Source organism: Equus quagga, chromosome 1 (assembly GCF_021613505.1).
Source record: "Equus quagga isolate Etosha38 chromosome 1, UCLA_HA_Equagga_1.0, whole genome shotgun sequence".
Lineage (NCBI taxonomy): Eukaryota > Metazoa > Chordata > Mammalia > Perissodactyla > Equidae > Equus > Equus quagga.
In genome coordinates, this window is record NC_060267.1 from 5,602,395 (window position 1) to 5,614,976 (window position 12,582).

The following is a 12,582-nucleotide window of genomic DNA, read 5'->3' on the forward strand; positions in this document are numbered from 1 at the left end:
GCTGCCTTCTTCCTCACCTGCTGCGGTTTCATCACTTCCTAAACAGTTCGCTCATCCGCATGCTCTTCCCATCTCTCCTGCGCCCTCCTGCCAGCCACGATCATCTCCTGCCTCCCTGGGACCCCTCCTACCCGGCTGCCTCTCCTCTCTCCGCTCTTAAACTCCTCAATCTGTTCCCCAAACAGCCAGCTGGAATATTCCGTGCAAATGCAAATCTGGTCGTGACCCTCCCCTGCTGAGAATCACTCAATGGCCCCCTTGGTTGTTTCTGCCTAGTCTGAAAGATCCCACCCTCTCTCACGCTGTCACCTCACTCCTGACCCCAGGGGCTTGGCACATGCTCTCCCCTCCTCCACTCTGCCTGGCAACTCCTACTCGACTTCCAAGTCTCAGCTTAAATGCCACGTTCTCTAAGAAGGCTTCCATGATTCCCTCCACTCCCTCCCACCCAGGACTTGTCTATTAGAAAACTCTCTCTGAGCACTGGGAGCCCTGATCACACAAGATATAAAGGTTACTTTAATCATTTGCTTATTGTCTGTCTGTCTGTCTGTCTGTCTGACTGTCTCTCTCTCTCTCTCTCTCTCTCTCTCTCTCTCGCCTACACCGCAGCCATCTTCCTTCGCACCACCAGGGATTCATCTCTCACCCCTGAGCCTCTGAGTTCTGTCTCCCTAACAGCACCTGGGACTTGGCAGGCACAAAGTCAATGTTTGTGGGGTTTTTAAAACCTTTTTTAATTGAAGCAGTAAATGTCAAGAAGGCTACTTGGCATCGCCTGGGCGGTTTCTTCACACTCCACATCCTCCCCTCCCCAAAGGGGCCCTGGGTCCTGGCTGAGAATGACTGCCCCAGCCAGGAGCCACTTCCGTTGGGGACTCCCCAGGGCGTGGGCACGAAAGCCTGGAGATGGCCCCATACGAGGGGATGCAGAGGAGCCAGAACAAAACCACCAAGTGGGCTCCAGGACAGAGGGCTCCCCAGAGGTGGGTTGTGAGCTGGTTATTAAAGAAAATGAGAACCATGGGGTAGGAGAGCAAAATTTTCTACATTAGAAATTAGAAATTCCCTGTTCTAGACAAAAAAGCCTGAGACATTTACTCAAGTGCCGTTGAAAGTTGTCACTTGACCTAGAACAATGGTCTAAAGTGCTTTTTCCTTCAACCGGCACATATAAACATAACTTCTTGATAATTTGGGCAAAGGGGAAAAGAAAGATTCTAGAAACTAGTTAAATGTCTTTCGCAGTAGAGAGATTGCCTTTCCTGATTTCCCTGTAGAGTGACCTTGGTCAGTGGCAGACATTTGGAAAGTGTCAACTTTCAAAGTTCAGCTGGATTCGAGGAATCTGGAGGCAGAAGGGGCGAAAACAACTCTGGGTGGAAGTCAAGGAAAAAACTTTATTTCCTCCCGCCTCTGAAAATCATAGGCCAACATAATGAATGTCGTAAAAGAACTCTATTGCAGGCTAACTTTGGGTCCACTTCTGAGAATTTGAAAATACACGGAAAGCTCCTCCTCAGGACCACCTCTCCTCCTCCCAGGACAGACAGATGGACGGACGGACGGACACATGCACACACACCCCCCCCACCCCCCGCCCTCCTCCTCCTCTTTCTCCCCGGTGGAAAAGGCCCTAGACCAGAGGACAGAACAGGGCCGGCCGGTCCTAGAGTTTAAAGCAAGCATGAACCATCACTCACCTCTCCAATGTCATGTTCACGAAGAACAAAACTAAGGGTGTCTGTTCTGGGCCCTGCTACCAAACGCAGATGGAGGGGATGTTCCCGGTCCGAGAGCTTGCAGGCGTAGACTGAGTAAGGAAACAAGCAACACGTCACTGGCAGAAGAATTCATCATTGCCTAGACCACACACCCCCTCACCGACCCCTCACCGACCCCTCCTCGATCAAAGCCACAGTCCCTGTGACCCCAGCCACCAAGTCACCGTCCTCCTCGTCCTATTACCAGCAATAAAGAGCCCACAGTGGGATGAAAGCCATACTGTTTCTGTTCTGTCTGCACAATATAAACTGTGCCTTGATTAAAAAGCAAAGAATTTTCAAGAATGAATTTAAATGAGTATTAGTCCCCAAATGGGCTTATAATTCATTCTGCTCCTCCTTTTAGAAAGCAAGACGAGAAACTTAAAAAGGGATCTGCAACCCCTTTAAAAACAATACAAATATACCACCCACAGAACAGGAAATCAGAGCTCTAGGAGCAAATCTCTACAGGTTAATTTAGAATCAGCAGCTGCACACAAACCAAGCAGTCGGAATACAAGCCCTGGTGGCTTTAAGCACAGCTATGTGTGTCTCATGCTACACACACACACATGCATGCATGCACACACACACACACACACCCATACATACACACACGGTAATGGCATTATCTGTACTGTTGAAAGATGTGCCAGCTATGAGGGCGATATCCCAACAGGACGCAGTTACTGCACAGCAGACTGCACAGCTGAAGTCCTGGTGAGCAAGCAGAGAGGCCGGCGCAACAGAAATGCCGTCTGAATGTATCTACACTATTGTGGCTCTTCCAGACACAAGTGCACGGTGGGCGCCAATTTCCCTGTAGATGCAAACTGCCCCCATGCTGCCGAGCCCTGCCCTAGTCACCTCTGTCTTCCGCAGGGCCCAGCCCACCGCGTGTGTTCAGAAACTGCACCCACACTCACAGCTACTAGCTGGGTTTCATCCCCATGCAGCTGAAGGACATTCCTACCATGCCAGGTTGGTATCTTTCCTTCCATAGCTGCTTTAGGCTTGACCCAGAAAAACCAGAGAAAGCTTAAATAGTTGATTGCTCACACATACACACCATTTTCAAAGTAACACTTACTGAATCCCTCACACCATTGCTGCCACCATTGGGATCGATTTCCCCTTGAGCACCTGAGCCGGCATATCTTACTTCACACAGTTATTTAACATTCTCTTGCTATCCACTGATCGCAGGTATTAAGCTTAGACAGGCAGACCCCAGACCAAAATGTTACTACCCCATTGCCTGTGCCTCTGGGGGGCCGCGTGCCAAAAACGTCCCGTGTAACGGCCAGAGAGACAAGCTCAGAGACAGAACCCAGGGCCTCACTGTTTACATCGCTAAGTGTCAAATGTGCAGGAAGGCCCACGTGCCTCCCCATCCGCAGGGTCTCTGAGGAGACAAGTCCACCAAACCCCTCCACACTGAGACGTACGTCAAACGTGGGATATGTCCCTGAAAACGTCAAGCACAGAGGCATTCCTTTTTGTCCTAAAGAGCACTAAAATCAAAGCTAAAAAAAAAAAAAAAAATTCAAAGCTATCCCCCTGGGCACTGCCACGAAATCCTCCAAAAATATCCATCACACATGGATGCTCTGAGCCCCTCAGACCCACAACGGTCCCATTCGGAAATACGGACAGCCAGGGAGCGTTCACTGCGTGCCAGAATCTGTCCCTGGGCTCTGACGTAACTGATGCAGACACCCCCGTCAGTCTTCCGGCTGCTACTGAGGACAAAAGACATCAAAGCAGGGCGCATTTTAATTTTAAGCGTGGCAGCGTACCTTGATCTTCCCTATGACAACGCTTATAAAGTGCAAACTTAGCAGGGCTCTCGGTCACGAGGAACTTCTTGAGCAGGGCCTCGATCACCTCCCCCACAGTGTTTGTGCTGCTAATGTGAAGTGTGTTCATACAGCCATTGCTCCCGGGAGCGAGCTTTCCAGGGTTCGGAGACGTCTGCGGGGGTTTGCAGAGTTCCATCTGTACTTTAATGAAGCCAGTGTAAATCCCATTTGAGTTCTGAAGTGGGAAAGAAGAAAGCACATGCTTAGCTGGGCTGATGGTGGCATTCCAGGGACGGAGCACAGCGAAGCCAAAAAAGGACTTGGAAACTCTTTCTCTCTCTTCTTTTCCTTCACAGCTCTGCAGCAGAACCGCATTGAAGGCTGCCCCCAGGGGATGACCTCGGAGGGAGGTTAACACACCCTGGCAAAGCACTTCCAGAGGCAAGGTCTGCAGAGCAGATGTGGGATCCAGGCGGCCTCCCAGCGCGGTGGCCACTGAAGTCTGAGACTCATGCCTCTGAGGCTGCACGTGAAAGGTCAGGGCGCCCTGGGGAGGTTATAGTCCATGGAGCAGATGCCGGCCAAACCACGGGCTTCTCAGAGCTCAGGGGGATATGTCTCTGTGCTCAAAGGAAACCACATCTGCACCTGAGGACCAGCTATGGCACAGGAAAGAAAGTCACCATTAAGGACTCTGATGTCCCGAAGTAAACCAGGAGTGGACAGTAAGAAAACAAGCTGTTTTCATTCCTAGCGGCTATTATGATACATACCAGATGACCAATTTTGCCTAAATCCCTTTATACAGCCCGTATCCCATATAGCATGGGACACACGATGATGCGTTTCAGGCTCCTCAAGCAGCAATATTTTTAAAATAAATTCAAGCTACAACGTGTTTAACATGTATTTTAACATGTATTTATGTCTTTTCTGTTTTAACATGTATTTATGTCTCTTACATATGCATATATTTTTAACAGCGTTATTGAGGTGTAATTTTCATACAAACAACCTGCGCATATGTAATATACACAATTTGATGAGTTAGTTTAGCACTTGTCTTAACTGACGGTAGAACTGCTATTTCTTAGTTGCTAAAATTAGTAATAATGGTCTTCACTTTTTCTTTTTACATCCAGTATATTTAGAAAAGTTTCATTGTAATGTTTTAAACAAATCCTCAGGTGTTACATATAAATGGCATAGTTTAAAAAGAACATGAAAAACTCCCTTTATGGTCCATTATTTTTCTTCCTTTCAAAATCAATTTACAATCCTAATTCACTTGTTCATTCTTGTGGAAGGTGTTATACAATATTTCAAATTTGTAATCTTTGAAACAACATGGAAACTCGCATCTGTTGTAATCTCCTTGCGGGGCGGGGAGTGGAATTTGTCTTCTCTGATGAAAAGTGTGTTTGAAAAAGGAGACACACCACCGCTGGAATAACGAAGCATAATCTTGAGGTCATCTGCCCTTCTTCCCTTTTTGGCAGACTCCCACTAGGGAGGGATCCTTTACCACAGGGTTTAGATTTAAAAGCTCCCTGAAGGGTCACAGAATTCAGTAGGGCCTGTTCTAAGCGGTGACCCTGTCCTTTGCTGAACTTTGCCAGTTCACAGTCAATAGACTGGGAGGCAGGGGTCCAAGGGCCTGGAAACTGGCACCACGGGGTGGCAGGCGCCTCGAGGAAAGTCATCAAATGGATTGGGCGAGGCACAGCCGCCAGCCCAGTTTAGAGGAACGTGAACACTCTGGCCTTGTTGTCAGCTCTCCTTTCATGTCTCCCTCCTCCACCCCAGCTCCCCAACGGGCTTCAAACACACCGTTGCAGAAGCCTGAAACAACAAAGCGTAGGAAGCTGGATATTACTCACCTCGTCTTACGCTGACACCAGCTGAGAAAACTCTCAGCTCAATTATATTCCAATCCATGGACACAAATTCCTCTTCCTGACACTTCCAAATTTATTGACACAAGATAAGACTTATCTAAGGCCTTATCAGAATCTGATTTACCGCCTATACGTTAAACAGGCAATGATTACACATCATGCTAAAAATCCTGTGGGGGTCACAAAATCTTTTAAAATAAAATTTTAAGAAGTGTTAACTCATTTTGAGATAAATCTACTTCAAAATACAGCTTTAATTTGAAAGATGCAGAAATATTCCACTTTCCTGTTCTGCAGACCTTGACGTTAAACTTCTGCCAGTGTGAGTCAGAGATTTTAAAACATAGAGATTGTCGTACCAATTTACATTTATCTTTTGACATGTGTCAACTTAAACAGCATTATGGGTGCTTACCAAGGTCATCTTCAACTTGTCTGTGACTGCTAAGTTGTACTTATGAACCTTCTCTTTGATCTCCTCTGTGCTGAGGTAATTGTGGGTTTCCTTCTCTTTCTCCACATCCTAGAAGAAAAACAAGCCATGCCACACATGAGCAACCAGAGGAAAAAACGCAGATAAGCCAGGATTCTTTTCACATTCCACACAAGAGCAACTATGAGCACTTTACCTTGAAACACACACACTCTCCCCCTCTCACATTCAAACTCTCCAGGCTCATCCACCAATTATGATTCTCATTCCATCAGACTACAGTCTTCCCAAGGGATATACCAAATAAAACTAATTTTCCAGTGGCTAAAAGCAACACTTCATTAAATATTATTTTGCAAAACTCTTTGCAAACTTTCCCTTGTACAGAAACATGTCCCCGAAGACGACCGGCTAGATTGGCCGTTCCATTTAAAACCATATTTAAAGACAGACGAAAAGTTTCTATTTAGCAAATTCTATAAACTTCATGATCTTTATAGCTTTACAGTATTTATCAGCAAAACATATGGTAGTTAAGAAATGTTTAACTGGCACAAATCAGTGACCTGCCAAATTAGACTAGCAGAGGGTAATTTACCTTCCAAACAAAGCCTCATGTCAAGATACAAATAGCCAGACTTCCCCTCCCCAGCCACTCTCACTCCACCCCTCCAGCCTCACCCCACCCCTGCCTCACCACCCTCTGGAGGGGACGATATTAGTTAAACCCTCCTACCCCTGTGAAAATTCACTATGGGTTTATTGTCCAAAGAGCTCAACCAGTGCACGACACCATGCGACAAATATGTGACGACAAATGACCAAACGTCAGTGCCTTGTGAGCCCACGAAGCCAAGCATATATATAAGGAACCTGACTTGCATCGCATTCCTTCTCACAACGATCTAACCCAGTGGGTGTTATTACTCCAGTTTCTACGTAAGATCAAGTTCTAAGAAGGAAATTAACCTGCCAGGAGAAATTAATGGTCCTATGGAAGTGATGGAACTTACTGGAAGCCTGATCCCAAAGTAACTCCAACCATTTACTGAAACCACTAAGTACTTCCACATGGGTGTCCCCACGGTGTCCCCATTTGATCTCCCAACGATGATCTAGTTAGCATCCCCACGTTACAGACAGTGACACTGAAATTTACAGAGGTCAAGTGGCAACCCAACTAGTGAAGAGACCAAGCTTAGTTTTGATCCAGGTCGTCTATGTGTTTCCACTCAACCAAACAGGTCCCCAGTGTTCCCGTGTGGGTGTTTGAAAACTTGAAGAATGGCAGCATAATCAGATTCAAACCTGAGTAGCAACTCAGAAAAGATGAAGGGTCCCAACAATCTTCAAGACAAAGAGAGGAAGAACATTTAAAATCAGATGGCTTACCCCCCAAAATCAAACCTTTGAAAAGGGGCCTCTTTTCCAGCCAGATACGTCACCCCATCCTCACGGCGGGACACTCTCCAAGTAGACATTCACTGGCTCCCATCTACTCACTGTGAGCCAGTGTCACTCACACACAGGAGGGCTACGATAGAACTGGCAGGGACACCATAAGAGGACACCACGGCTCTGATCCACCCAGGTCTCCAGTTCTTTGATTTCAGACTCTGAGGAGGACGTGCTGGCTACAAATTACCCACATAACTGTTCAATTTCAGCACCGTCCTGGTGTAGCCTGATGGTCAGTGTTGGGCGATACTGAGAAACACAGCACAAGACAGCAGTTCATTCTCAGGGTCAGCAGCCGGCCACAGAGTCCCCTGGAGCATTCTATCTGCCAGTGCCAAACCCCAGTGCAATCTTATTTTTGGTGTCACCGGTTAGGAAGAAAAAAAGCTGTAGATTAAAATAACTTTGCAGAGGCTTCGAGGACTATTTCCAAGACAATCTAACACCTACAACAGCCACATGCCCCTGCTTATGCTGGTCCTTCCGATCCACCACCAGCCGCCACGGGCCATCGCTGTGGAAAGTGAGCGAGTCCATCTCAGCGCTTGTTTTTCAGCGTGAACTGTGTGTGCAAAGCCCCTTCTGAGCACACAGTGCAAAGGGTACAAGAGGCGGCTTTCCATCTTGTAGGTGTGGGATGCGACGATGGCAGGGCCAGAGGGGGCTGCCCCCATCCCAGCAAGACCCGGCTCCCGACCTGAGCCTGTGGCCAACTGACCCCGCGGCCGGCTAACTCACCTTTCTGAGCCTGCTCCCTCACTTCCCATCAAATAAAGAGACTAGAGCAGATGCTCTCGAAGGTGCTTCCCGGCCCAAGAGGATCTGTCTGCAAAGACCTGCGGCTGCTCTCACGGGTGTGAGCCCTGGGGCAAGGCGGTCCCATTTGGGCATCAGGGAAACCAAAGGCTCACCATTGAAACCACACACAATAGCTAAGCACGTGGCCACCTCAGCACATCTACCCCCTCGGCGCTCACAGCTCACAGGAGAAGGGAGACCTCCAAGTACAATGGAAGGACAGGGGCTGGAGGGGGCCACTGAGAGCTAAGGGCAGGACCAAGTCAGTTCGGTCAGTTCTTAATGACAGGTTTTGCTGACGCTGCTGGACTTAGCACCCAGCACCCATCCTCAGGCCCGACACGTCCTCAGGCCAGAGGGAGCGTTCCCCAGAGCTTGCAGAACATCAAAGGAGCAAGCCAGTCTGGAAAAAGCTTTCCCTGGATCCTCCCCATGTGGGTAACTGAGACATACTTGGGTAACAATCATCCTGCCTGCTGAGAGAAGAAAAACCCAGGCAACTGTAGGGAGCAATAATAGAAAAGAGTGGATCCCTTCCAAGCTGAACACATTATTACCAAAAGATCAAACGGAAGGCAAAGCCCAGAGAAGCAGCTAAAACCTAAAGGGCGGGATCCTGTAGTTTTTGTTATTGAGCTATAAGTGACACATTAACATGGTATTCACTTCAGGTTCACAACTTAACAACTTGATATACGTTATCTATTGCGAAATGATCACCACAGTAAGTTAACACCCATCACCTCACAGATACAATTTTTCATCTTGTGATGAGTACTTTATAGATGTACTCTCTCACGTGATCTCATATTTTTATGTCAACCGATGGAGTAATCATAGAACAAGGCCACAGACCAGGGGCTGCTCTCTGAGCAAATATTTGCTGAGCGTCTGCTGTGGACCAGATGCCTCCCTGAGCACAGGGGTGTCTGTCCAGCACAGGTTGAGCCTGAGTGAGCAATGTCCAAAAAAAAGGCTTCCAAAACGACGACCAAGCAAGCACGCTCTATCCGAGTGGAGGGGCTGGGAGCAGGGCAAAGACACAGAAGTCACAAGCTCGGGCCCTGGGGTAGAGGACACCAGTTTCTTTTAGGGTCAGAAATGGAGTAAATCCGATATGGAAAAGCTCCAAATTGCTTCCCCCTTTAAAAGAGACCCCCTTTCCTCTCACAGAGGCAAGAATCCCCGCCCGCCCCTTCCTCCAAATGCAAGGCCTTTGGGAATACAGCCGTCTTGGCAGGAGGAAGTAGGGACAGTGGGTACAAAGGGTGAAAGCAAGAAGAGGGTTGAAACCCGGTGTGGAGGGCGTGGAGCAAGTGAGCCCGAGTGTAAACAAGGCTGTCTAACTGTGGGAGAGGGCAGGAAACACAGGGCGCAGCCGTCTGAATGCCTCGCTGATGCTTCCGGCCATTGTTCTTGGTGGCTGGGAGAGGACGATGCCACGCCTGAGATGCTAAGTGACAGGTCATCCTTTATAACCCACTTTTCTTTGGCATTTCCCAAACCCTCCAGCTCCTCAGCAGGAGAGTTCTTCTCCCCAGAATGATACACCCTAGACTCTTCTCTGAGTTTTCCAGCAAGCCCCCGAGGACTTCCCCCGGGTCAGCTTCAGTTCCTGGGTGGGGTCCCATCGCTGTTTTTCACTAGTGAACGTCCTGGTAAGGGACACGCCCAACCTCGGACACCAGGATCCTCATGCAGCGGCCGGGGCTGTGCTAACGGAGTATGGCCCCGTCCGGTGTTCAAGTGGCTCACCCAGCAAGACCGTCTGGGAACCCACCTGCCAGATCTGGGCAAAGGGTCTGAGAATTGTTTCCACCCTTCTTGCTAACTTTTCTGTAATTCTGAAATTAAAATGAAATTTAAAAACAATTTTTTTAGGTTAAAAATGTAACAACAAAAAAACCAAACAAATATAAAGCATCTGAGAGTGACTATGTTGAAGGGTGAGAGCAAGAAGACGCATACGCCTACCACTGCTCCCCCTGTGTTGGCCCTGGGAAGGCATGTGGACATGGTTTGGGCACACTAAGGGCTGAATCACAGCTCTGCCGTGTTCCAGCTGTGTGGCCACAGGCAAGTTATTTAACCTCTCTGAGTCTGTTTTCTCATCTCTGTCAAATGCACAAACCAGTACGTACTTTATAGAACTGCTACCAAGATATAATACAATGCATTATTCAACAACCATTTATTGAGCGCCTACTGCTGCCCAGCTCTGTGCCAAGCTCTTAAAGCTGGCGCGACCACCGTGGTCCCTGCCCTTCTGCCTTTTCTTGGCTGACAGCCTAGTCAGGCTTGTCTCACTCCTTCGACCCCACCCCCTGGGGGTTGTTGGATTCTTTTTTCTCCATCACAGACCTCCTCAAGAAATAAAATCACTGACCCTTTTCAAAAAAATAAACTAAAAACACACGCAAATAGCATAGATTCTCTGATGGCGTGGGGACGATATATGCACAGAGCCTGATGACAGGGCACGAGAGACACTCAGTACACAGGGTTACCACCTCTCCATCGGGAGCCCCACAGCCCTCATGTGGAACTGCTGACTCCTGGCCAGGTATGGGGTCAGCCTGTGAAGTGGAGAAGTTACGTAAACTCACCAGGCCAACAGGTTTTCTCTAAGTGAGGCCAGAGCCCAGACTCAGGAATTCCTCCTTCCCATCTCATCTCCAGATGTGGAGACAGGCCGTCACTCCTGATGTCCAAACAGACTCGGGTACCAGTGCGATACAGACAGAACAAGCCCAGTCTCGTCCTGTGTACAGAACAGGACATCAGGCACCCTCATCCTAGGAGGGTGCTTCCTGGCAGCAGCGGCTCCTGCTGTGATGGAATTCAGGGCTGGCTCAAGCCGAAGGGATTCTGGGGAATGACTCCTTCAGACGACTTCCCTCCAGGCTCTGCTCAAGTAAAGACACCGGACGAAGTATTGCGGACCTAACCTGAACAGAAACATGTTCTCTGGGAGAGACCTTTCCATGCCACGTGGGAGGGACCCACCAGCAAACCAAGCAGGTCTGCACTCAAGCTCGGTATGTGATGTCCAGGAGCTAGAGGGCATGCCATTGGGGGCTCAAAAGTAACTTTCACCAAGTCAAGTTAGATGCTCCTGAACTAGATTTTTTTTTTTGAGGAAGATTAGTCCTGAGCTAACATCTGCTGCCAATCCTCCTCTTTTTGCTGAGGAAGACTGGCCCTGAGTTAACACCTGTACCCATCTTCCTCTACTTTATATGTGGGACGCCTGCCACAGCACGACTTGCCAAGCGGTGCCATGTCCACACCCGGGATCCGAACCGGCGAACCCCAGGCCGCCAAAGCGGAACATGCGAACCTAACCACTGCACCACTGGGCCGGCCCCCTGAACTAGATTTTAAAGTAAGAAAACGCTGTCCTGAGATGCCTTTTAGGTGTGCACAGTGGAAACCCTGTGATGAATACAGGAAGGGCTGTCACCCAGAGCTGAATCCGCAAAGCCCTAAGAGGGTCTGTTAGGCAGGAGCAGGTCACGGTCAACCCTAATGAAGGCGCGTGACAGAGGCCATGGCAACAGCTTTTTATTTACAGGCGATGTCTGTCGGACGTGCTTCACTTCTGGTTCCACGAGCTCTACGATGTTACCGTGGGCAGAGATGCTGAGGGGGCCCAGGAAGTTCTCCCAGATAGGGATCAGCATGGCTGATACGCATCAGCACCGCACAACAGCACCATCTGCCACGCCGGAAAGGTTCTGTGTTCGTGCTGTCCCGAAAGCAGCCACCAGCCAGACGTGGAGTCTGAGCACTTGACGTGAGGAACTGAGTGTCAAATTTTATCTGACTCTAAATAATTTAAACGTAAACAGCCCCATGTGGCTCGTGGGACTCTGCTGGACAATGCAAATCGAGTCCGATATGGGCACAGGTGTAAACAAAGAACAGGAAGGACAACCCACACGAAAGCCCCGTAAAACAGTACATCACAGTAAAAAGACATCTGCAGGGAAGAGTCCCAGCTCTGGCTTCTCGGGTGCTTGGCACGGCTGCTCCTGACCTTAAAAGTACAGCGTGCCACCCGCAGCCCCGTTCTCACGGCACCAGCGCTGTGATCGGCCACGGCACCAGCGCTGTGATCGGCCACGGCGCCAGGCTGAGAGGCACGCTGATCTTGGCGCCGGGCCACGGTGTGCTGGTTCCTCCTGGCCACTCTGGGGCTTCTCCCCTGCCAGAAGGAAGACTTCTCTAAATGGCAAGACAGAGAGCTGGGCTCTATTTCCATTTCTGTGAGGAGTCAGGGACGCATCTTGCTCGAATTGAGCTTGTGGGTGACTCGTCCACGTAGCCACGCAAGATGTTTCCTGTTCATGTTTCCAGCAGCAAAGAAAAAGGATAGGAGGGATGGAGCGGCCCCCTCGTCCTCCTCGTATCAAGAGATGCATTGC

At 49.1% G+C, this 12,582-nt stretch overlaps 1 protein-coding gene across 1 annotated transcript in view; it reads right to left on the minus strand.

Moving 5' to 3' along the window:
• RASSF3 (Ras association domain family member 3) overlaps nucleotides 1-12,582 on the minus strand; it is a 66,411-nt gene that overhangs the window by 2,980 nt on the left and 50,849 nt on the right. The window contains exons 2-4 of the mRNA XM_046679872.1: nucleotides 5,882-5,989; nucleotides 3,566-3,803; nucleotides 1,704-1,813 (exon numbers count right to left, since the gene is read on the minus strand). Coding sequence (XP_046535828.1) covers nucleotides 1,704-1,813; nucleotides 3,566-3,803; nucleotides 5,882-5,989 — 456 coding nt within the window. The remainder of the gene's footprint in view (nucleotides 1-1,703; nucleotides 1,814-3,565; nucleotides 3,804-5,881; nucleotides 5,990-12,582) is intronic.